Below are 27,177 nucleotides of genomic sequence, written 5' to 3' on the forward strand. Positions count from 1 at the left end.
GAAGGAAACACTCATGTAAAATGAGAAGCAAGCAACACCAGGTGTTACGTGTTATGCTTTGATAATATTTTTCTCTCAGGTTAAGAGCCCTAATATTGGGCTCTTGAAATCCTGGGAGATTTCTTTGGCAAAACCTCTAGACTTTTTATAGCCTGATTTATATGTACACATGCACATTTTAAAAATATTTTCTCACTACTACAAAACCTACCTTTTTTAAAAAAAAAAAAAAAGAAAGAAAAATTATCAGCCCTTCTCCAAATTTTAGTAGGCCGTGAGTCTCCCAGCTCAGGTGGGTGCATGCTGCTTGGCCTCTCAGCCCCTTCTTGTGGAGGACCTGATGACTTCCATTTGTTCACCTTTGTGTTACATTTCCTGAGCTCATTCACAGCTGTCTTCATTATTCCCAGCTCTGAATTAATGAAAGGAGAAGAGAAATGAAGTGATTTATGCATATGTTAATTGTGAGAAGGTTTTAGGAGGGGAGGCGGGCAGGGGAGTTGTGGAGGTGGTGACCTTTGCTGTTGCTTTCCAGGAATGTCAGCTCTGCTGGAGAGGAGGCCCGCAGAAGAATGAGGGAGTGTGATGGCCTGACGGATGCATTGCTGTATGTGATCCAGTCTGCTCTGGGGAGCAGTGAAATTGATAGTAAGGTTTGTCATCTTTGTCTTTTCAGGAGCAAAAAATCCAGGTATTCAGAGTATGTCAGGACTATAAAGTGACAGGGTTTTTTTAAAAAAATGCATTGTGAGGGGTGCCTTAGCAAAGTATAATTATAATTTAGCCTGTCTTTTTCTTTTTCTTCTGTTGAGCTGTGTATTTTTGTGTGCTAAATATTGCATTTTGTGTGTACATGTGTAGTGTTCACAGGTAAGCATGTCATCCTCTCACTTCAGTTATTAAGGGAGAAAATATGGTACTAGTTTAGAAAGAGCAAATATATCATAGTCCATGTAAAGTCCCTTACATTACTCTGCTAGGTTACCTTAAAATTGATTTTCATCACCCAGCATGAGACAAAGCTCATAACAGTGAGGTAAGCTTACAAGGCAAAGAAACTAACAAAAAAAAAAAAAAGGGCAGTTAATAGACAGTTTTTCAGTACAACCAACAGTATTTCATCTTTGAAGAGGATCAATTAATTTTTTCAATAAAAACTGTTTTAAGATGTGTTTTCATGTCAACTGTACTTCACTGAAAGTACTAGGATATGAACATGCTTCTCCAAAGGTGAAAGGCACTGCCTCATTAAAAAGACTTCAAGCATTTATAAATTGAAGATTTGTAATAAAGTATTCTGGAGAAGAAGAAAAAGTCTAGTTTCAAATACTTTTGCTTTCAGTATATGTTGCTAAATTAATTATAGTTGCTGCTCTAGGACAACCTTGGTCTGTTTGCAAACCCCTAAAAATTGCCGAAGAGCAGTCTTTTATGCACTAAAGACAGCTGAGTTTGTATTTCCAAATTATCTCTCACAGATAGCTGTCCATGGATCTCTGTGGGTTTATAGATTGGAGAGAGATAATTTCCAGAACTTTCTGGTTGTTAGCCTAAACCAAATAGGTGAAATTTGCGTATGAATTCAGGGCAAGGAGAAAGGAATTATGAGAGATTTGTAGTATGTAGTGCTGGACTAGCAGCATGGTTTTGTTTTTTAAAATGGAACAAAAAAAAGAAAAAAATCACCAAAAAAACAACCAACAACAAAGCCAACACAGTCCATTAGTCTATAACCAGTTTTCCATTAATAGAAATTCCCCTTCTCTGCCACCTCCTGCAGAGCAGCCCCCACACACCAGAGTGTTTTTAGCTTCCTTAGCTTCAGAAGAGCTGGACAGGGGACACTTTCAAAGCTCCCTGATTCTGCTTACCTACTAGAAAGAAGTTAGAGGGGCTTCACTGGAGCAGAGAAGGAGGTGGATGGAGGAGGAAGGAGGATGTCAGTTTATGCCCCATCTTGGAGCTCAGCTGCTGCTTTCTCAGCAGCTTCTTTGGAGGTGACCCAACTGACTTCAAGATTGTTTTACTGTTAAAAAGGCTAAATAAGGAGTGCAGTAAGCTCCCTGTTTTGCCTCTTCTTGTTAACATAAACTCTTCTGTTTATACTCTCATTTGTAGCTGTTTGACTTGGCAAAACTGCAGATTAAGTCATATATGGAGGAAGAAATGAGAGAGAAGTTATACTCCCTGCCTTAGTAGTTTTAACCTCCTGTCTAACAGTTTTTTAACTGTATGACAAAGCAGTTGTGCAGCTAAATACAAAACACTATACTGTAGCCTCTTACCTTGCATCTTTATCCCAAAGTAAAATGTAATTTTAATTAAATAACTGACTCTAAATCACTTTTTTGTCTAGTTTCAAAAATGGTGCTATATTAACAAAAAAAATGACCTTGAAAATAAAGTTATAAATGTTGTTTTCAAAATGCAATAATTGCCCTATCAGGTAATTTTGTAATACTGCTAGTGACTGAAAACTGAAATACTGAGAATCAGGTCCCTGCTATTTCAGGCTCTCTGAAAGAGGATGGAGGACTTGCAAGCGCATGAGGAATTGTTTTAAATTTCATCAACATGAGGAATGACTTTAAGAGTATGTAAATCTTAGCAGCATTACAAGCATCTTAGCAGCAAGGTTTCTTATAAATGTGTAACAAGAAACAGCTATGCAAATTCAAGTTAAAGTGTTAAAAAATTAGTAGTCAGAGATGGTTACCTGATGAAGTTACTGTTCATAATTTTGCGCTATTCAAGTAGAAAAACTGTTGAACTTGTGTTTAGTCCCCTTATGATGTAACTGATAAAGGAATGAAGAACACAAGGACACTTGAAGGTTGAAAGCTACTAGTCAAAAAAGAGTGGTCTGTCCAGAGCCGTGGCTAGAATCAACTTTCTTGGCTTGTAGAAGTTCACTTTAGTGACGAAGGTGTCAGTTGCATTTGAGCCTTGGAAGTTTGCTTATCAGTTTTTAGTTTGAGGTAACATTGTCCTCCCAGTGGACTCAGTTTATTTGTTTTCAACATGATAAGAATTTTAAGTGCAAAAACTATTTTGTAAAAAGAGGAATTAAAATTTGGAACCCTAATCAACAAATACAGAGCTTCAACTTCAGCATGCTATGGCTGCGCAGCAGTAAATTTAACAAGAATAAGTCACATATGGCAATGTTAAAGAAAAGAGGCAGCAAAGTCTTTAAAAAATTTATGGTCACTATGAGCTTTCAGGTATGAAATATGCACTAAGAACACTTCCTACTCATGCATATATATGTATATATATATATATATATTTCTACCTGTGTTTATGTATTTGGCTTGAGATTACAGATTAGTAGAAGTCTAATTTGAAATTTAATGTGTGCTTTAAAATAAATAAATAAATAATTTACCCTGCATAGATGAGTCTGAGTTCAGTATCATCTCTGGAACGTAATGTCATCGCAAAAACTGTGTGCCAAATGCATACCTGGCATAAGCTCATACCGTATATGAGAGTAAATGAAGTCCCATCTGTTGCCTCACTGGTGGCTATGGCAGAGTAAGACTGGGCCAAAAGTTTTACAGTCATTCCATTTAGGGTTAATGGAGCAACAAAGCTGTGATGTACTGACTATCTCTTTTTATCTCCTTTAGGCATTAGTTGAAATAAATATAGATAGATGTAGACTGGCTTTTTTAACCATGCTTTCCCTTCCTCCAGAAGGTTAAGCTCATATCATTATTATAAGGGATAGTCAAACCAAATCGAACCAACTATAAATGAGTAGGCTTCAAGCAAGTCTAAACTGAACTTCTTAGACTTGCAGAAATTATGTTGAATTAGCAGTGAATTTTCCTTCACTGGGTCTCACGCCACTTCTGGATTCCTGCCAGCATCTTTTACTGAAGTCACAACCTATTTAGGGGGACAAGTGGATGAAAAAGAAAGGCTGCCCGCTAAGTATTTGCAGCCTGGATAGGAGCAATAAAAGCAGCAAGACTGAGGCTTCTAGTCTTCTGGGACTTGAGAAATATCATCTGTTCATGCTGCCAGTACTTGTGAAACAGAACTCGGATCCCATTTTTCTGGTAATTCACATAGAATTTATGCCAGAAAAAGGTTATTTCTGGTTTTTAAAAAGAAAAAACAAAACAAACCCAGAACCTATTGCCATTTTCTGCTTGTAGCATTTTCTGTTCACTGAGGTGGGAGTTTGCTGACATTCTGTGTGTGTTCAGGTTCTCTTGATGACTTTTTACCTTGGCTGCTGTTTCACATGGGGCTCCAGCATGAAATTCAGAATGACAATAAAGAAATTACCAGGAAAATATTGTCCATACTGCTGGTTTCTTTCCATAAAAATTTCTAAGTCTCTTAAGCAGTGGTTGTGTGAGGAGCACTCAGAAATGAACAGATAAGAATTGTGCTGGGATGGGAAAATGTATGTGTGAAGATTGATGATGTTTCTTCTGCTTTGTATACAGAATGAACACAGGAAGGATTTTAATTTTCTTCTGGTTTTGTTTCCTGTTTTATTTTTTCTTGTCACACTCTTTAGACCGTTGAAAACTGTGTGTGCATTTTGAGGAACCTCTCATACAGGCTAGCTGCAGAAACATCTCAGGGACAGCAGATGGGAACAGATGAACTTGATGGATTACTCTGTGGTGATGCCAATGGAAAAGATACAGAGAGTTCAGGGTGCTGGGGGAAGAAGAAGAAGAAAAAGAAATCGCAAGATCAGGTAATGAAAGTTACTTGCAGCTGCACTGTGAGTAGTTGAAGTGCCTAGCATTTAAAGTATAACTAACTAATGCACTCTATTAGAAATGAAGTGCACGATACATAATATACAAAACTGTTTCCTTTGTTAATTAGCTTAATTTCCTTAGTTAATTAATGTTAATAAGAGCTTAAAGCAGAGTATGGCTCTGGAGTAACAAAATACATTTGCTTGAGAAAGTTGCACATTACATGATGACACCTGGAAACTGTAGTCATAGGTACACTGTGAATGCTATTGAATACTGTAAAATGCTCCGTCTATTAAGGAAACGATTTATAATGAAAAGTGTAAGTCTTAACATTCATATGTAATCTGTGTGTACTTTTCACACAGCCGTGTGTGTCTAGAGAGGCCCTGATGCAAGCAAATATCAGGCTTATTCAAAGTTAGCCTTGTACTCTACCTCTACATGTTGGGAGAAAACTGTGCAGGACTGAATCAAGCAATATGGGTGAATGTTAAAAAAGCATGTGTATTTTGATATATTTAATGTTGTTATCGAACAAAGATTGAGAAGTACAGCCTTGCTAGCTTCCTCAAGTTATTTGCAGTGCAGTGCTTTTTTTATTTTAGGTAAGTTGACTTTCAAAGTGTATTTATCTCCTTTTCTCATTAACAGCTTCCCCGTTGGGGAACGCTGACAATGATATCGCTGAGAAAGATGTTGTTGTATCAGTATACCCACTAAATAACACTGAGAACGGCTACTGATTTATGAACTTTTTCTAATGACCTGTGCTGTCAGCAGGTAGTTTTCTATCTCTTCCTAGACTTAGTCTTTTCCATTACCGTTTATTTCTGTTTCAGATTGCTCAAAGCAAATATTCATTAGGCACTATGCATTAGCAATTAGGCACACATAGTATTTGAGTAAAATATGTAAACCACTATTAAAAATATTCCAGAGTTCGTAAAGGCAAATTGTGTTAATGTGGAAAAGTTACAAGGTCATTAACAAGCTTAAGATTCAGGTATTGAAAAATGCAGCACTTGCAGGTAGTAAGACTTTAATTTCACCTACTCTTCTAGTTAAACACTGCAGTCATCAGATAACTTGGAATTTATTGTGTCCTTTTGTTGGGATTCCTGTATTGGGCTACAGTGAGATTAAAAAGGGCCAAAGCAAACTAATTTTATCCCATAAAGCAGTCATCATCCCTGTTCCTGAATTAACAGTTCCCACACACTACACTTGAAGTTATTCGAAGTGCAGGAACAAAAATAGCATGTCTGGATATGAATGGGTCATACTGCAACTTGCCTTTCTCTTTTGATGCTCTGTTTATCAACACATGTGTGTGCACACACCACATAAAGTCTTTTTTAACTCTTCCTTTTATATTTCTTCTGTGATTTGTGGATCTCAGGTTCATATTTTTAACTCTGTACTACTGACTCTTTCCATGTTCCTGTCATGCTTCTCCATACTTTAAAGGTTCCCTATAAAAGATCTTTCTCTTCCTCCAGGCCAGAGAACTAATCTCTTTTGACTGATTTCCTTTACAATATATGTGCTTCTGCCTGCTCTGAGATATCTTTTTCTGTTCTATAAGCATTCATTTTCAGATTGCAGCATTGGTAGAGGTCTTTTCAGATTTGCTTGTCTTTGTTTAATGGAAGGGTTTAATATAATTTTTTTTTAATCAAAAAAAAAAGCAAAACAATGCACATATTTTCAAATTTATGTTCACTAGGCTCTTCTGTAGCAAAGAAATAAATTTACTCTTTCCAGAAACAATTTTTTGGTGCACAGGACCACTTTGCCTTACAAACATTAGAAATATTTTTCTAATGATTGTTCTTCTTTCATCTCATTTCCTTTAAGTCTGGACAGCCTACCCCATCTTGCTGTATACCACTTCTCAGCTGTGACTATTATTCATTTCAGGAGTTTAAAGGAGCCTTGTGAGCCTTCTGCACAGTGCATTATTCTCACCCCATGATCCTTGATTGTTGTTTAATAAACATGTTAAAATATGTTATCAAGCTAACTAGAATGCTACTAAAAACAAATGTGACTGAAGTCTATCAGCAAGATCACCATGCTGGAAACAGCTCTCCCAGGTTATTCTCATCAGTGGAAAAGAAAAAAACAGAAGAATGTTTCTTTTCATGTAACTGTGCCTTTATATTAATAGCATAGAGCTTGGCCCACAACTCAAACTGGGGTAAGAGTAAAGGTATACTTTTTTTTATCCATTTATTTTGTAAAAATTAGTACATAAGTACATTCAGTTGGCTTGCTTTCTGGAAACCAGCCAGTTCAATTACGTAAAAACAAAATGTTCTTTCTCCTTCTTTGGCTCTGCCATTGTCTTGCATTTTTTCAGAACCCCAGTAGATTCATACTACTGAAAAGTAGGAGTAACTGGAAACCCAGATCATCACCTTCTAGACTGTGTCACAGTCAGGAATACTCCGGATATTCTTTCTGCGTGTCAAGAAAAATTGGTAATCTTGGGTGTTTTGTTGGGATTGTTTTTTCTAGGCAAGAGTCTAACAAGAGGATCATCTTATGTTCCTCAGGTTAGTCAGAATTCACTCATCTAAACTAAGCTCCTCAGCGCTTTCTGCAGAGAACATTTTCGCATGTCCTTTCACCATACATTGTCTCCCTATGGGCTGACTGCTGCCTGGTGCATTGCACATGTACATATTATTTTCCAGTAATCTTGTTTTTCTGTAAGACTTCTAAATTTTTCCAGGTAATGCCTTTCATAATCTCTTTTCAATTGCAGTGCTTAAGCTGTTACCTGCTGTTTGTTCTGTCCCTCAGAACAGATCTTATGCTCTCCTCAGGATGCTATTTTTAGAGTGCTCATTCCTTTAAGTGCCTCAGGAGGGAAGCTTTTTACGCTCTGAAATATAATAGAGTTCTGAAGATCATGATTTTGATGGACAGTATTTTACATGTATATAATTAAGGCATACCTACGGAATTTTCATAGGCTGCAGTGACTTGCAACATCCAGAACACTGGAAGCACTACACACCATCATGGATTTGGAACCTGTGTAAGGAAACCTCAGAGACATGGAAGAAGAGAGATATATAAAAGTTGTCTGTTACCCAGATGCCCCATAAAGAGATGTCACTGAGCTCCAGGCTACTTTTAATATATCATTCACTCTAGACAATACAAACCTAGTTAACTGTTGGAAAAGCTCTTCACAAGTGTAAAACCAGTTCTTTCTTTGGGTTTATTATTGCCACTTACAGATACACAAAGTGGAGTTAAATCCAGTATTAAAACTCCATTCATTTACCTGTGTGATTCCTTTAATATTTAAGAATTTTGCCTTTCCTGTTAGGTGAAGCACAGGGCACAGACACATCTCTTAGAGTTGTGACACCTCAGTACAGGGGAATAGTTTCCCATTCTGCAGCCTGCTACATTTTATGTCCCCAGAAAATGTGTGTTAAGGGTGTAGGTGGTTCTGGGGTGGGTTTTTCTGATATTGCATGGAGTACTCGTATAATAAAATTAACTGTTTCAGTCCTCCTCAGAAAATAAGGTTTACAAAACAGTGTGGGGGGAAAATATATTCAGATTTTAGTGACTGCCATTTTGAAATTTTCCTTTTACAGTATACTCCTTCAGCCTTTCACTTAGTTTCTCAAGTTTGTATTTTCTTGACGACCACCTGAAGTGACCATTATGGACATTTATGGGGTGTTCTTTCATTTTTAAATAAGCTACTAGTAGTGATAAGCTACAGCTGTAATTGGGCAATAATACCAGATATATCATTCTAGACAGCGAATGTGGATAAAGTTGTAGTTTTCTATAGTTAAAAAAAAAAAAAAAAAATTCAATACACAGCTAGGGAGTTTGTTCCTTAAACCAGAACACAGGAGAAACCTTCTGTGACATTGAAGTCGCTTTCTCTCTAGTTTTCTCTGTTAAGAAGGTAGAAGTTAATTTCTTTGTTTTATGATTTAAAAAACAATTATCCCTATTTTTCTAGGTTATTGTCTCTCAGTTATTGTCACACATAAGTTACTTGAGAAGAACAAAACTGGGTGGTAGTATAAAATGTGGTTTTCTTTGAAAGGCCTTTCACAAGAAAATTGGAATATATTTTTCATCAATAACATCAGTTGTCTCTACCAATGGCAACTTTTCTATATCTTGAAATCAAATAAGAGATGTTTCTTTGTTCAGGTTGTAGTTAAGTATAGTGACACTTGTCAAATTACTTTACTTAAGAGCTCCCTTAGGAACACAGGAAACAAGTGTTTTCCTGATTTCAGAATAAAGATGGGTGGCAGTAAAAGAGCCCACAATCATTCCTTTCTTTGGTGGTTTACCAGAGCTCAGGCAGGTTCCTGAGGCATATGCTTTGTCACACAAGTTTAATGCCAGAAGAGACCTAAACCTTCTAAAGATCTGTGATAAAAGCCAGGTATAGCATTGGCATTATATATGGAAAAACAGAAAGCAAAACTTCTATAAAGTTCTAAACTAGATGATGCTCACCTGACTTTATTTCTGTCTCAGAGCCCAAGGATTGTAATTCCCTGCTGTTGCTGTTGTTTGTTATGGTCTCTCTGCTGGTTGCCTGTGACTAGCTGTTACTGAGCCCTCGCCCCACAAAGTTCTTCAGCTGTAGAGGCCTTCATCTCTGACTAAGGACAATGTAGTCATAGACTTCTCTGCCTTGTATCATGTCACTCTTCAGATGAAAACTCATTTTTCCACGGCTGAAAATTTTGTTGCTACTATTGGTATGCTCACTGCTGCCAACAGGTTTATTCAAGCTGTATGAGAAACAAGGATTATGAAAAAAAAAAGTAGTTAGGGAAAATAAGGTGTATAATCCAATTTCAGTAAAAGAACGAGGGAGTTGTCATTAATCCTTATTTTATTTTTTGTTATGCAGCCCATTATATGCACATGTGGCACTGTTTAATTTCCTTCACTAAGAAGAAACAGGCTGACTTCTTGGCTTCATGTTCCTCTCAAGTTTCCCATCTGTGATCATTCCTGTCACCCCAGAATCTAGCCCAAAATCTGATTTTTCATTGGAAGTGACACTTTCGAAATGAGCCTGACCTTCTATTTCACCTTCTGTCAGGAGCCTTAAGGTATAGCAGCCACATTTCAGGTTATGTATCATTATGGATTGACTGGCACACCTCTTTAGCATGCTTGCTAAATGGGCTGTAAATTCTTCTATCCAGGTGAAATAGCAGGTTTAAGGCAATAATATTTCAAAAAGAATAAAAAATAAAGCTGTCAGATATGCCTTTTCATGTGGTAAGGCCACTATTTTACTAAGTATAGTTTAATATTCTACCAAGCCGTACCAAATTAATAAGCACAGAAACAGAGAAATGGAGGCAGCTCCTGGGTTTAGCTAATAATCTAAAGTGAGATTATGGATGAAAGGATGTGTTGCCACTATGTTCTGCTCAGGAACGATATTATTTCCACTTGTTGCTTCCTTGTCTTCCACAAGGTGATTATGCCAAGTGTTGATTAGCAAGGAATGAACTGTCTTGAGCAGCTCCTTACAGAGCTTCTTATGGTCATTTCTAAATTCTTGCTTGCCTACACAGAAACATCTCATATACCCTGGGAATGTCTCAGTATCATGTATGACAAGTTGTTTTCAAGTTAAGACTACAGAGTTATTAAATACAATTTGTGGAATATAGTACAAACCTATTACCTTTAGCTTTTGATGGAGAGGAGAGGGGTGAGGAGGAGTTGTAGTGAGATGCCAAGGACTGTTGTTCCTGGATTGAACTACATCTTGTTTTAGAGGGTTCTGGTTTTAAGCAAAGAAAAATTGGATTAAATTATTTTTCTTATCTATATGTAATAATATAAAAATTGAATAAAGGCATTGACAATTATTTTAAGAATGTAATATATAATCTGAGTAAAATTTAGACCTATTTATATCTCAATTAATAATAAAGATTGAAAACATTGGAATGTTTTTAAAACATTTCAAACACCTTTCCCAAATCTGTAAACATTGTTTCATCAAATTGGGGAGGTTACTGTTATTTATACAGCAAACTTTAACCAAAAATTGTCTGGATTCATTGTATCTGCATATTGCTGGACCACAGCAGTTCTGTCCTCTCCTACCCTACTCCTGTAGTCTCTGTGTCAGTAGACACCTTCGTTTATATTCACCACCTTTCTTTAGGCCTGGATGTCTAAACTGAAATTTGGCTTGATTTAAATTGTGGCATTCCTGCTTCCTTTTTATCAGAAACATGGACTCTCATCACCCCTGAAAGCAAGCTGTGTGATTTTGATGAATTTTTGTTGCTTAACATTAGATTTCTGCTCTTGACAGCATTGGCCAATTCAGCTACTGGACAGAGGTTTCCAAAAGAGGTTGTTGGACTGACAGGCCTAGGTAAAGCTGACATGGACTGTCACAACCACTAAGATATGTAGGGTGATAAATCATTGTCCTCTTAAGGGTCCTGTTAGTTTAAAAGGCTTTGGCATTTCAAAAATGCTTTTGGTGAGCATTGTTTAATTAATGATAGATGCAAAGAGCACAGTCTGATAACACTGTAGCTATCTCAAATGTCTAGGATCATTGGAGAGAGATAAAGATGGTTTTAGTCATTGCTGGGTTTTGTTTTGAGCTTTTTTCCTAGATTTCTATTTATTAGTAGTGGTATTTTGCACAAACTGAGAGAAAGTAAAGTACTCATATTTAATATATGAAAATAAAACACTGTTGTTTTGTTACCATAGGAAAACCTATCATCATGTGATACACCTTAGTAACAAACCCCACCAACCTGAGGTTATTAATACAAAAACCAAAATATGGAGAGTACACTTCTCCTACTGAGTTGAAGCCTTCCCTGGTGTTCAGTACAATTACACTATAAACATGGATATGCTTTCAATAAAATAAGAAAGAAGGTGGTAGATCATCTGTTGTGCAGCACGGGGGAGCATCTTGATGAGCGATCTTTTTCTCCTCTCAAAGTTCCTTAGTAATGTGAAAACTTTGGAATCTTTATTAAAGTATTCATACTCTCAAAGTCTGTTGTTCTTAAAGATCTTTGTATTCGGCTTTTTATTCTTCCTGACTTTCATCTTTTCTTTGCACCAGTTTCAGGAAATGAGAGATTTGTATCACACCCACGTAACAAACAGTTTGTCAGCTTCAACCACAATATATGTGGGTAATTTCAGCTGCGGGAGAGAAGCCTGGAAGGAATATTTGTTTATGAGTTTTGTTGGTTTTTTTTTTCTCCTTAGCATAAGCTAGGAAGAGTAATTGCATGCAGTTGTCCTCTTTTTCAGAGGCTCCTACTACATCCACTGCCGATCTCATACAGACCTTACTGATCATTCCTGATGGTCTGCAACAATGCAATAACCATCCCAGTAATTCACTAGGTCGAGTTGTTTAGCATGCTGCTTTGGTTCTTTAACATTGAGCAATACAAACTACAAAGCAACTTCTTCTATGCCTTAGCCACCATTTGAGAAAGTGGACTGTATTATCATTTGGGGGAAAATATGTTTTTTCACTCAGGCAGTTGATACTTATATTTATGAAATAAAAAATAAATGGCTGAAGTTCAGGAAAATAACCTTTGCAATAGCTTCTTCTCTGATCAGTATCAGTCCTGCAAAGCCCTGCAGCAGTTGGTCTGTACACTAAGCTATGCAGAAGGTGCCAGAAGCCATTAAGCGTTAGCTGAGACCACACATGCAGGAGCAGAGAGGAGCTGAAATATGGAGTACATGACAGGTCTGATTTGCTTGTGCCTCTACCTCCTAGAAAGTGGCTACAGTTCTGTCAGCCTTTACTGCACAACCTTAAAGAGGCTACCATAGACACAGCACATCTGTTATGCATGGTTGGCAGTAACCCCCTCCCTATGGATGCTGCTCAGCTTCTCTGGGCACACAGACCATGTCTGAAGAATAGTGCAGGATATTATCCAGTGTCACTGGGTTTACTGCGCCTTCACTGCACATGCATTTGTGGTACCAGAGATTTCCATCAGCCTTACAAGGACCCTGAGGCATCACACTGTCTTGAAAAAAAGGTCTTCCTCCTCAGTTGGTGATAAATTCATGCAATTTTGCTAGAAGTGAGTCACAAGAAGGGCAGGGCAATGCAGTAATTTGTCTCTCTTTTTTTAAATGTTTTCTCATTACTGGGCAAAATGGCACAACCACATTAAATATTAATTTATCTGCAAGTATCACTTTTAGTCCTTTATATGCACCAGCACAGCGTGAACATATATACAGCTCTATTTATACCAGCAAATTTTCAGTAGTTCTTGGGATCTATCCCCACATATGCACAAAAAATGTATTGGTTAGATCTGGCACATTTGATACATTTATGTAGTTTGTCTGTGAAATAATGTAGTAAATACCCTGTGCAAGCACTGTTCAGTTGCATAATGTGTCCATAATTGGTGCAAATTGGAATGACATGGATGAAGACCTGAATTTGTGCCCTTTGACATCACAAGTCATTCATTAATGGACTTACTAAGGTACAAAGCCTAAATGTGGTGTGAGGTCAGATTTGACCTGTAAGATACATTTCTCATTTGTTTTCCAAAAAATTCTGACAGCACGAATGATTGAATTCTGAGAGTTAAAATAAGAAGCAGGTTTTAATGTATTTTTTATGAGCTGGCGAGAAGTCATTTCTGGCAAGGATGGTGATTTATATGGAGAGAAAAAAGGAGAACTGAGTCACATGCAGTGAAATCAACTTACTGGTTTAAAGGCAGAAATGTATTAAAAAATTCAAAGGCACAGCCCTATAATAGTGCCAGTTAAAGGGATTGTTTCTCCAGCAGGCAATTTTCCTGTAGTTTCTCAACTACCACTGGGTATTGCTGTGTCAGTCCTTTTAAACTTTGGTAACTTTTGTCCGGTGCAGTGAGTTTCATATCTGAGCAATTTTCTGGTTTTCAGTAACAGCTCATGTGTATTAAATGATTCCAGTAGCCTTCCACTTTGGTGTTTGTTTTGCTTTAATTTAGAAAAAAACCCAATGTAGAATCACAGAATGGTTTGGGTTGGAAGGGACCTTAAAGACCATCTAGTTCCAACCCCCCTGCCCTGGGCAGAGACACCTTCCACTGGATCAGGTTGCTCAAAGCCCCGTCCAACCTGGCCTTGAACACTGCCAGGCTGGGGGCAGCCACAACTGCTCTGGGCAACCTCTGCCGGTGTCTCACCACCCTCACAGGGAAGAATTTCTTCCTTAGATATCATCTAAATCTCACCTCTTTCAGTTTAAAACCATTACCCCTTATCCTATCACTACACTCCCTGAGAAAGAGTCCCTCTCCATCTTTCCTGTAGCCCCCTTTAAGTACTGGAAGGCCGCTATAAGGTCTCCCCAGAACCTTCTCTTCTCCAGGCTGAACAACCCCAGCTCTCTCAGTCTGTCTTCAGAAGGGAGGTGCTCCAGGCACTGTGATCATCTTGGTGGCCTCTGGACCTACTCGAGTAGGTCCGTGTCCTTCTTATACTGGGGGCCCCAGAGATGGACACAGTTACTCCAAGTGGGGTCTCACAAGAGCAGAGTAAAGGGGCAGAATCCCCGCCCTCGACCTGCTGGCCACACTTCTCTTGATGTAGCCCAGGATATTGTTGGCTTTGAGGGCTACAAATGCGTATTGTTGGCTCATAATCAGTTTTCCATCCAGTAACACCCCCCCATGTACTTCTCCACACGACTGTTCTCAATCTACTGTATCCACTAATCCACTACAGTCCAGCCTGTATTTGTTCTTGGGATTGCCTCAACCCATGTGCAGGACCTTGCACTTGGCCTTGTTGAACTTCATGAGGTTTGCATGGGCCTAATTCTCAAGCCTGTCCAGGTCCCTCTGGATGGCACATCCCTTCCCTCCAGCATGTTGACCACACCACACAGCTTGGTGTCGTTGGAGAACTTACTGAGGGTGCGCTCAATCTCATGTCACTGACAAAGATGTTAAACAGCACTGGTCACAGTACCAGCCCCTGAGGAATGTCACTTGTTACTGGTCTCCGCTCAGACATCCAGCTTTGACTTGGAGTGCAACCATCCAGCCAATTCCTTATCCACCAAGTGGACCATCTGTCAAATCCGTGTCTCTCCCAGTTTAGATGCAAGGATATCATGCAGGACAGTGTCAAAAGTAGTGATTTGCATTCTCAATTATAGTAATCTAACAAAATCTTGTTAAAAGTAAATTAATTGTTATGAGATTTGATTGATTGTCCTTTAAGCTACATGTAGATTTTTAAAGTTAGCTTAAATAAAATAATGATCAATACTTTCTGAAAATGAGAGATTCTAGGTAGGCATTTCCCAGTATAAGTGTTCTTGTGGCATTTGACTCATAACCTATTAACTGTTGCAGATCTAAACAAGGAATTAATTTGTTGTGTGCTATCTTTGGATGTCTAGTAGATGTTTGATGTTATGATACACATTTTTTATCTGCATAATCACAGTAAGCTCTAACCCAAGGTATTAAAAGGTTTACTATCATATTGTGCAATCTGGACATGTCAGAGGTGTTAGAAAAGAGATTTTGTTAAGAAGTCGAGGCTTGTTCCTAACTGATACTAAGGCTGTGAATTTTCTAAATCCCTTTATCTGTACAAAGCAAAGCAAAATATACATCACATGTATAGATAGAAATCACATTTAAAATTTCATTAAAAGTGCTTTCCACATTCTTTGTTTAAAAAAAAAAAAAGTCCCCGAATTTCCTTCTCTTAAGATGTTTTATGCTTAAGGTGCAAGTATTGTGCATACCACTGGAGAAGTGAATCACTGTTCTCCTGGAATAAAGTTTCTGGTAAGAGTGGGGTTTATGCAGTAACCTGCTTGTTGCCCAGAATTTAATGTTGCCCATTTTGGATATCGGACTAGGGTTATTATGTGGCAAAACTCTGTATGTGATGAGAGGAAGAGTCTGTTTTGTGAGAGGTGGTTCTACTGACTACATTGGAGCATCAGACCGTACAGCTGGCCGGCTCTATGGCTGAATGCCTCCAGCTCTTGCAGGATGAGAAGCCAGAGTAAGTTGTGCAGTTGAGGAAGACTTGTCACATTTGGACATTCCAGGGGATGGAGGACTCATGGCCTAGAATTAGTTCTTTTTCCACAGTACTGTTTTGTGGTGTTGTTTCTTCCCTCATGAGAGGAGAGGGAATGTGGAGAACTGAGCAGGATGTGAAAAAGGAAAATCTCTTCTTCTATGCAAGTTCTAGATTTGCCTCTTTAAGATAAATTTACGTTCACTGGGCTTCTGTTCCCACTCAAAAAAAAAAAAAAATCAGTGAAAAGTGTTTTTGTTATGTCAGCTAGCTAAAACACTGTGATTTCTGCCAATGCTATAGCTCTTCTATAAGGAGTGTTGAGTAGGAAATTTGGTTTCTCTGTGAAGAATCACGATACACTAAAATTGAGAACGGCTGCTTGTGGGCAGATGCCTTCATGCACACACACATAGATGTTATAACTTCAACTGAGGCAATTCTAAAGTATTTCACTGTTCCTTGCTGACAATCTGATTTGTACTTTCCAACAGTGGGATGGCGTAGGACCTCTCCCAGACTGTGCAGAACCACCCAAAGGAATCCAGATGCTGTGGCACCCTTCAATAGTCAAACCCTACCTCACACTTCTTTCTGAGTGCTCAAATCCAGACACACTGGAGGGGGCAGCAGGGGCACTGCAGAACTTGGCTGCTGGGAGTTGGAAGGTAAGAATATTAACCTGATAGGTTTTTCATTTTCAGTTCAGAAAAAGCCCTACAGATGACAGCAAACTGGTGATATATATCAATACTTCTGGTAGTGGAATAACTTTCTGTTTTTACAGAACTACCTGCAGTCAAATTTGAGGTAGTCTTTTAAGTCCTCTGAATTGATACAGATTGTCATAACCTAGCAATAGTCAGCATACAGCAGTGAAAACGGTGTTGGTCAAGTCATGAATGAAAAATTGCTGCTGAAAACAAATATCTAAATGAGGAGAAGCAACTTTGTTATGAATCTGGATGACAAAGCCGTGAAAAATGAGCAAAAAATATCACCAGTGACAATCAAATGAAACCATATTGTTTTGTCACTGCAAAAACTGGTTGACATTCTGTCTCTTAAGAGAAACCAGGCAGGAGCAGAGCAAGATATAAATGATGTGACATCAACACAAGTAATCTCACCATCTACTTTTTAAAAAAATCAGACATTATTAAAATACGTCAACAATATGATTAATTATGTACAATGAGCAAGGAAACGCTCAGTGAAGGCACTCTATTCCGGCTAATCCTACTTTTCAGTTATATTCAAAAGATCCATTTTTCTCTCTTGTATTATTTGCAGTGAACTGAGAAGAACATTTAGGAACCCATTTATTAGATTTTGAAAATATTTCTAAATTTAGAACAAATCGGTAAAATTCAAGATAACAGTTGAGCCTAGTTTACATTTTAGAATAATTCATTCATTGCTTTCTTGATGGTTAACTGGTTTGATTGGGTGAAAGTACTAACTATCTAATCCTATTGTATAAATATAATGCATTGATTGGGATTTTTTTCTCATTTACTATGAAAACACGCATGTATGGGGAAACATAGTGATCAAAATTATGTCTCAGAAGGTATCCTGTTCGGTTTTAAGCATTGGACATTTTTATGTGATGTGTAAATACCAATGTAATTAGGCATTCATCTTGAAATGTTAGCCTCGATGCTAATAAATTGCTGTGTTTTTCCCATAAAGTTTATTGGAAGTTGAGTTGGCACATTCACTAGATTTTCAGAGGCATGTGGGTTTTTTGAGCACTGTGTTCTATCAGATTTATAAAATGCCTTTGACTATTGCATTCAATGACATATGAAATTAATAACAAAGTATCTGTCCAGTGATTTTTGTCCTGTGAAGTGCTACATACATAATGTGCCTGAAAATCATTATACTTTTATTATTCTCATATTGTAGATGACATCACATTGTGTAATCCTGGCACAGAAATGTGATAAATGTGTTTTATCCATCCAGGAATGGGTGTAACCCCCTGGTCCAAATGAGAAAATAATGCATGTATACTTGCCAGGACTAATAGCAGTGTTAAAATCCAAGTGATGCCCCTTCTCCCATTTCTAATAAATCTGTATACCTGTCATCCTTTAGTTGGCAGAATTGTACAGAGAGAGGAAGGAAGGTTCTGCAGAGCTCTTTGGCAAGTGAAAAAGTTGGTTAGAAAAACTGATTAGAACTTTAATACTATCTGCACTGATACCATGGGAAAAGCTCAGCTGTTCTCGTGTTGCTCTATTTTTCTAAAGATTCACCAATTTCATTATGTGATGTGCAGACACAGAATGAATATCCTTAATTTCACATGTCATACTAGCCATTTTTGTGGAGGGAATAATCTTCTTTGGGGATTACATAAGCATTGATGTTTCTACCTTTTGGCCTCTTTTTTCTACTGCTACGGTATTCTGGATATAAAATGACTGAAATAAAAGAGAAAACTCTTAAAAGAAGAGGTTATTCCTAAGGGAGATTTTAATTTTTGTAGTTCCTCCAAGAAATTGTAATTGTATAAAGAACGGGAAAAGATTGTTATTTTTTGTAACTTGAACTCTTTCAAGAAGAACTTCATGATGGACTGAAAGAAAGAAAAAGAGCTAACTGCATGAAAATAAATAATGTAGATATTAATATTAATAGCAATAGCAATTGTGGGTTTTTTTTTCAAGTAGCATTATTTTAATGCCAGAAGAATCTCAGAATATATGAGGCAGCCAGTGCACCAGGCATGCTCACACACTTCCAAAGATACGGTCTCTTCTGGAAAAAAATACAGTTGATAGACTCACATAATTCTTTCCTAGCCGTTTCACCCATTTTGTTCCTTTGGTACAAAGCTGTCTAATCCTTTTCAGTGGCCAGGAGGTAACACTTTTGACATAGGCCATTATGAAGGGAAAGGGAGCAGATAAAAGGTATCCTGAATAGTTTTTTAAAAATAAAAAAATATGTGGGGGATTTAGATAAATGTCTGCCACTAGAATTAACAGATGATACGTGTCTAAATCCCCTAGGCTGCTTTTGAAAATTTCAAACACAAACAAAAAGCAGCAATATGTAGCTTTAAGGATTAATAGCTGAGAGAGGCTGAAACTTTTCATTATTTCCGGGAATATAGTTTCTCATTGATACATACACATAAAATCAATGCATGCACATAATAAATCTTAATCTGTAGGACATTTTTAGTACTGTTTCATTTGCAAGAATTCCTTCTAAAGCTGAATACCAACAAAAAACTGTGACATACATACATTTGTATATCATCTTTCTCTGTCAAGATAAAACACTTTGGACCAAAGTCTTGCCATAGATTAACCATGGAAGTTTGTTCATCTTGCTCTTCTGCACCAAGATGTCATTGCATAGGGAGGACACTCGTATTGGAATCTGCAGGAAGCAAACCCATTTCTTTCATGGGAAAGGACATGCATATCCTTACAGGTCTCTCATTTTTTATTCATATACTTACTTGATGCTTCTACTCAAAATATTAACGACTCTTCTGGAATAATATAGATATGGAGACAGCCAAATATGTAAATTTGGGGGGGAGATTTGTCAAAGTTTTCCATATCACTGCCAGGTTACCACTTTAACTTCTGCTTTGCACAGTGGCCTGTGATACTAGTAGTTGGTCACTGCATGTCCCCCTCCTGATGAGGTTGATGGCCTACAGGTCAGGTTGTCAGCACTGTGCCTTCTGCAGAACTCAGCTCATCTGGCGCTGGGTGGGTTTCTGTTTGAGAGGGGAGTCATTGCTTCCCAGAATATCTTCTCCCATCAAATCATAACCCGGGCAATTCCACTGTATCCTAAACTTCCTAGAAGCAGAAAGAGCAATGCATAAAAAGTATGGCCATTGATTTTTACTTTCTTTCATTGCCACTCTGAGATAAATTTTCTTCTGAAAGTAGAGTTTTTCTAATTATACTTAATATGAACTTGTATTTTAAAGCTCCTTAGTAATATGAAATAAAAATCTAGGGAGATACATTCCTCATCAAGCTTAGCTGGAGTTTTGCCTGCACAAATAAGGCTTGAGACATGCCTTTGGAAGCAGTGGAGTCTCTTTATTTCCCATTAGGTATTGACTTTCATTGGGAGCTCTATTAGTTTTCTTTGCCACTTAATTTGGGTTTAACCAAGTTTGTGCAAAATTGTGCAAATAAAAATAGGAGGTTTGCTGGCTCACTCAGCTGTGTTCTGAAGACACCTGCCTGCTTATTAAGAAATTCCTCTCACTATAACACTTCAACCCAGAAGTCCTTTATGCAACCTCATATCATTATTTATTTTAATACCCTGGATTAAAAAAATTATGAGGTATAAAATTACAAGACTTATCCCATAGAAGGAAGTCTCCATATATCTTTTTATATGTAGTTTGGCATCAGTATTTTTCCTTAGATGGTGGGAATAAAAGTGGCAAGTTCTTTTTAGTTTTCATCTTGGTCAATAGGCTATTAATACATTAAATCTACTGAGCATGTAAAAAGTTGTAAGAAAAATGTTCTAGAGTTAATGTCAGGAATCCAAGGTTATGTCCGTTCTGAAAAAAAATCCCTCTCAGAAAGAAAGGAGATATTGGGATATCTGTATATTACTTTGTTTGTCTATAAATTTAGGCTGCAGTTTATCTGCCAGAGACATTTTTGCAATATCTGTTACTGTGAACTGATAAAAATCACAGAAGGGCTGAGGTCAGAAGGGACCTCTGGAGGTCTTCTGGTCCAACCCCTTTCTCAAGCAGGGTCACCTAGAGCTAGTTGCCCAGGACCATGTCTAGATGGTTCTTTGAATGTCTCCAAGGATGGACACACCACAACCTCTCTGGGTAACCTAAGCCAGTGTTTGGTCACTCTTGGAGTGAAAAATCATTTCCTGATGTTCTGCAGATCTCCTGTGTTTCAGTTTGTTCCCATTGCCTCTGTTCCTACAATATGATCTTTTCCATTACATGCAGTATTGTCACCACAAGTAAGATTTCCTTAGTTTTGTCAAACCCTTAAAAATAATTTATTCGTTTACAGAATTCACATTCATATCCTGGTTTGTTTTAAAATACTATCATAGCTTATATAAGGAATATGTATCATTTAAAACCAGGAAACAAGGTCTACTATGTTTCTGTTGGCAACATAATGGTTAACATTAGAACAGGTAGCAGACCTGCTCTGGGACTTGGTTAGTCCGTTCTATGTGTCCAGTCTACTGTCCCAGTTACTTTTCAGGCTTTACAAACTTCCCTCATTTGCTTTAATGACAGGATGGCCAGCTTCATCTTCCTGAGTATCTGTTAGTTCATAGAATCATAGAACCATCTAGGTTGGAAAAGACCTTTGAGATCACTAAGTCCAACCATTAACCTAGCACTGCCAAGTCCACCACTCAACCATGTCCCTAAGCACCACATCTAGATCTTTTAAACACCTCCAGGGATGGTGACTCAACCACTTCCCTGGGCAGCCTATTCCAGTGTTTGACAACCCTTTTGGTGAAGAAATTTTTTCCTAATACCCAATCTAAACCTCCCTGGGCACAACATGAGAGCATTTCCTCTTGTCTTATCGCTTGTAATGTGGGAGAAGAGACCGACACCCACCTCACTTCAGCCTCCTTTCAGGTAGTTGTAGAGAGCAATAAGGTCTCCCCTCAGCCTCCTTTTCTTCAGACTAAACAACCCCAATTCCCTCAGCCATTCCTCATGAGACTTGTTCACAGTCCTTCTTTGGACGTGCTCCAGCACCTCAATCTCTTCCTTGTAGTGAGGGTCACAAAACTGAACACAGTATTTGAGGTGTGGTCTCACCAGTGCCAAGTAGAGTGGGGCAATCACTTCCCTAGTCCTGCTGGCCACAGTATTTATCACAGAATCACAGAATCATCTAGGTTGGAAAGGACCCTGGAGATCATCTAGTCCAACCATTCACCTAGCACAGTTCCCACCTACAGCATATGCTTAAGCTCTATATCGACCCTACTCTTGAACACCTCCAAGGATTTATGATACAAGCCAGGATGCTATTGTCCTTCTTGGCCACCTGGGCACACTGCTGCCTCATATTCAGCCAGCTGTTGGCCAAAGCCACTAGGTCCTTTGCCTCCAGGCAGCTTTCCAGCCACTCTTCCGCAAGCCTGTAGCATTGCATGAGGTTGTTGTGAACAACATGCAGGACCCAGCACTGAACCTTGTTGAACCTCATACAGTTGGCTTCAGCCCATCGATCCAGCCAATCCCAGTCCCTCTGTAGAGTATTCCTTCCCTCAAATAGATCATCAGTCAACACTCCCTCCCAACTTAGTGTCATCTGCAAACTTACTGAGGATCCACTCAATCCCCTCATCCATATTATTGGTAACGATATTAAGTAGAACTGTCCCCAATACTGAGCCCTGAGGAACACCACTTGTGACTGGCCACCAACTGGATTTAACTCCACTCACCACAACTCTTTGGGCCCGGCCACCCAGCCAAGTTTTTACCCAGTAAAGAGTACACACGTCCAAGCCATGAGCAGACAGTTTCTCCAGGAGAATGCTGTTGGAAATGATGTCAAGGGATTTACTAAAGTCTAGGTCAACAACATCCACAGCCTTTCCATCATCCACTAAGTGGGTCACCTTGTCATAGAAGGAGATCAGGTTTGTCAGGCAGGACCTGCCTTTCATAAACCCATGCTGATTGGGCCTGAGCATCTGGTTGTCCTGTATGTGCCACATGATGGCACTCAAGATGATCAGCTCCAGAACCTTCCCTGGCACTGAGGTCAGACTGATGGGCCTGTAGCTCCCCAGATCCTCCTTCTGGCCCTTCTTGTAGAGGGGCATCACATTGCTAACTTCCAGTCAGCTGGTACCTCCCTGGTTAGCCAGGACTCCTGGTGAGTGATGGAAAACAGCCCGTCTGCCAGCTCCCTCAGTACCCTTGAGTGGATCCCATCTGGCCCTATAGACTTGTGTGTGTCTAAGTGGTATAGCAGGTTGATAACCATTTCCTCTTGGATTATGGAGGCTTCATTCTGCTTCCCAAACCTGTTTTCCAGCTCAGTGTGCTGGATACCTGGAGAACAAGTGGTCTTACTATTAAAGACTGAGGCAAAGAAGGCATTAAGTACCTCAACCTTTTCCTCACCCTGTGTCACTGTGCTTCGCCCCACATCAAATAAAGGATGGAGATTATCCTTAGCCCTCCTTTTCTTGCTAATATATTTATATAAACATTTTTAATTGTCTCTTACGGCAGTAGCCAGATTAAGTTCTAGTCAGGTTTTCGTCCTTCTAATTTTCTCCCTGCATAACCTCACAACATCCTTGTAGTCCTGCTGAGTTGCCTGCTCCTTCTTCCAAAGTTCATAAACTCTCTTTTTCATCCCAAGTTCCAGTCACAGCTCTCTGTTCAGCCAGTCATCTTTCTCACTGGCTTGTCTTTCAGCACACAGGGATGGCCCACTCTTGTGCCTTTAAGAATATCCAGCCTTCCTGGACACCTTTGTCCTTCAGGACTGCCTCCCAAGGGACTCTGTCAGTCAGTCTTATAAACAGGCCAAAGTCTGCCCTCCAGAAGTCCAAGGTAGCAGTTCTGCTGACCCCACTCCTTACTTCTTGGGCTCCTTAACATCTGGAGCAAGTGCAGCTCTGTTTAAGTCTTACAATTGCATGAAGCCATAGCATTCCTTGGCTAGTTCTTTCTACCTCCTTTCCTTTCACTTCCAAGTTTGATCATAGGAGGGAATGATAAGGCTTTGATTAGACAACTGAATGTTCCTGCCTTTGATCCACAGCAGGTACAATACCCATGTGAATAGGGTTTATGGATCATTGTCCTGATCTCTTGAGATAGCTAGATGCAATCTCGGTCTTTTTTCCTTAGGCAAGGAACAACATTTATTTTCTTAATTCCATCCTAGAGAAATATGACTCTCATGGGAGCAAGAGCTTCATTGAGTAGATTATTAGATAAGGAAACTGAAAACATAAAAGGGACTGATTCAGTCACAAGGTCAGTGCAGCTGCTTCAAAGAGTAGTATGAAAACAGATTCAAGCTCCTGACCATCCAGACACTTGCAAATAATGAGCAATTATTGTCTAAAGCAGCAGACATGTAGGTTATCAGTCTTTCTCTTATCAGTCAAGGACATATTGTGGGTTCCTTGCCAGACTTTTCTGATTTTTACATATATTAACCCCCTGGAGTTTCATTGGGTTGTTCCAGGAGAAAGGTTTTTTGGATTACAGTGAAAAGGGTTACATTCATTTTCTCTAAAATACTAATATTGTGAATCCTTACATGACAGGATGGATGGCTTATAACACACCACATAATAACAAACACAAACTTTTTAAATAACCAATGGTTTATTCTGTCAGGAATTCTTACCCGGAAGGAATTCCTCCATATAGATGAGGCTGCATCAGTTAATAAAGGGAAACACATTGGCTCTATAGGAAGGAAGACAAAGATTCAGGGACAGGATGATATTCAAGAAGCAAGACTTGCTGCTGCAAATACCCATATGATAGACATGATGAGGAGATCAGCATGGACATCAGTTTGTGGAATGGGAGCACAGTACCTCATGGTCAGTTCAGGCTCAAAGTAATCCCTTTCTATATTCAGTCCATTTGTTTCCCATGAGATGTGTCACTTTTGTCTCAAAGCCTTTCTTTTATAATTATATTAGGTACAGTGTTGGGAGAAGTCATTGTAATGGCTCTCAGATCATTCATACACAGTACATACTTGTGCTGCAGAACCAAGAATGATGAGGTGCAAGGGCAGTTCCATCTGAACTTTACCTTCCTCAGACCTTTAAGGTATCTTCTGTTAACACCATTTTGGTTTTCTCTAATTTATTTATTTAACTATAAATATATCTATACCCACCAGATTTCTTCCTTTCTCTTTCAACTTGACTAAGGTAATGGAGCAAGAGGACAGTAACCAGTTAATACTTTCCTGTTGCCCCAACAGAAAGATGTAGAGAACTTAGTGGTGGCCTACCAGATGGGATAATTTCTGAGAACACAGTACTGCAGTCAGGGAGCGGAAAGTCCCTGGGAAGTGCTCGGTCTCTTCAGAAATGGCAAAAAGATAACCAAGATTTCAGAGCCTGGTTCTCTCTTAGGTAGTTATTTGAGTAAAGTAGATCTGTGGAATGGAATGGAATGTAAAAATTTAAAATGTTCTCTTTTTTCCCCAATGCATGTATTACATTGAGTATGATCAGACAAAGAGGAATATTGATCTTTGATTACTTACTGATATTTGATTATTCAACTTTCAGTTCTCTTTAACGGTCTATTGTTCCACTGCTGTTAGCAGACAGCCCCTTTCTAAACATCTCCTAGCAAATTCTGAGTCTCTCTAATCTTTCTGATTCTGTTGGTAGTTTAATTTGCATTGTCATGCTTGCTCCCCTGATTTGGCTTTCATTTTGTAGTTTATGTCTCAGCAATTCCCTTTAATTTCAATATCTCAGTAGTCTTTGAGTCACAGTGTTGAACTGCACCAATACAATGCAAATTCCAGTCAAAACTGAAATATGTGATGGTGAAGTATCATGGAGGTACTCAGATCACAGTGGCAGAAGAGTGAATCCATTCAAAATACCAAGTGTATACAATTGTTGGTCTCCTGTGGGGGTGTGTGTGTTGCGAGTTTTGGTGGGTTTTTTTCTTTCTCATTTTTTGCTGGAAATGTCACAATTTTTTAGTTTGGTCTCCTGTGGTGGTGCTTCCCAGGAGAATAAACAAAGTCATATGAAACCCTAGAAGGAGTCAACTGCCCAAATGATTTCCAATTTTTCTGAAAAAAAAAAAAGTTTTATCTCGATTAATTACTCTTGTTGTGTTTCAACATAATCTAATCTTAATCCTTAGAGGCATTCAGTTCTGGAAAGGGTCTTTTGTAATAATTGTGACAAGCTAAAAAATAATTTTCCAGTTTACTGTATTTTTCTGCTTAATTACTATGACAAAAATAAAAAGGGAACTACTAATGAAAGTGGACTTAGAGACGCACTAGGTACCTTCAAAGTGATGTATAGTAGTTATGCCCCCTGAATTCAATTATCTGTGAAGAGTATTCATGCACAGATTGTGGTTCCTGTGCTTGTCTTTGATAATTTAGCTGCAATCTGATGCAATAATAATGATTTCCTTTTATTTTTTTGTCTCTTTGTTCCCTCTAGAATGTTTGCTTTTCCCATAGGAGGCCTTTCTCTTTACAAACTGAACACTTATTTAGTCGTTGACACTACCACTGATTTGTGGAGTAAAAGGATGATCAAGAATATTGGCAATTTTGTCAGAGTGCCTCATTTACCTACTGATAGACAACAAACCCTTTGTCTCTTTTTTATGATATTTCATCTCTTCCCTTTTTATACTTCACTGAGCTCATATTAGCAATTGACCTGCAGTGTGGAAATGCAAACCCGTTTCACGATGGCTTTAGGCAAACAAAAGGATCATCAGTATATGCAAGAGCAAATCAATTTTTCCATTCTCTGCAAGAATAAAATAGCCATTTTGAGGCATCTCAATTTGAGCGTTCCTGAAATCTGCACAGCGTACCATAATTGCTTGCAGAGACTCGTCCTAATTGGCAGCTTAAGGAAAGAGACACAGACAGCTCTTACCACTTTCCACATGGAAAGTTCTCCAGAGACTCTTGAAACAATTAATAGACATTTCTGTCTTTCTGCCTAAGGTGCATGACTTGAAAAAGCAGATGAAATGATAGCATATCACACATTTAGGAGTCTGTGAACTTTTCCCAAAGCAGATGACATCCTCTGGAAAAAGAGAGATGGGGAGAGAGGAATGCGTAGGGGAGTTTCATAAATACTTTTCTCTCTTTTTCCCATTGTTCTATGCATGTGTGTGCATATGTGCATCTGTAAAACGTTACATCTGGATTTTTCCCCTATGAAAACTTCGGAGCTGTATTTTTTACTATTGTGATCAAATTAATTGATTCATTACAGATATTGAAGGCTTACATGTCATTTATTCAGTAAGGAGGTTTATATTTTCTCTTTTTTTCCATACTGAGTTATTGCAGTGTTTCTCCTACAATGTCTTCCGCTCTCCCTAGGGTTAAAAACAAAAAAAAACAAAAAACAAAACAAACCCACATTTCTTAATTTGTTTCTTTTAAACTTTTGTTTTGGAATGGATGATGAAAATACTGCAACCCAAGGAGTTGGTTGGGTTTCATAAAACAAAGGCTTGTGTTTTCCCTTGATAGCTGACTAAAAAAAATCAAAACTGTTTACTGAGGTTTTAATATGGAGGGGTTTATAATACAGTGAATAATATATAAAATCA

At 38.4% G+C, this 27,177-nt stretch overlaps 1 protein-coding gene across 7 annotated transcripts in view; it reads left to right on the top strand.

Moving 5' to 3' along the window:
* The window catches only part of LOC113476639 (catenin delta-2), a 266,375-nt gene that overhangs the window by 160,732 nt on the left and 78,466 nt on the right, over positions 1-27,177 (top strand). For all 7 annotated transcript variants that reach the window (XM_026842472.1, XM_026842471.1, XM_026842466.1 and 4 more), the window contains 3 exons: positions 536-653; positions 4,538-4,723; positions 16,325-16,498. In XM_026842472.1, the coding sequence (XP_026698273.1) occupies positions 536-653; positions 4,538-4,723; positions 16,325-16,498 (478 nt within the window). The remainder of the gene's footprint in view (positions 1-535; positions 654-4,537; positions 4,724-16,324; positions 16,499-27,177) is intronic.

Source organism: Athene cunicularia, assembly GCF_003259725.1.
Source record: "Athene cunicularia isolate RWA chromosome 2 unlocalized genomic scaffold, athCun1 chr2_part1, whole genome shotgun sequence".
Taxonomy (NCBI): Eukaryota; Metazoa; Chordata; class Aves; order Strigiformes; family Strigidae; genus Athene; species Athene cunicularia.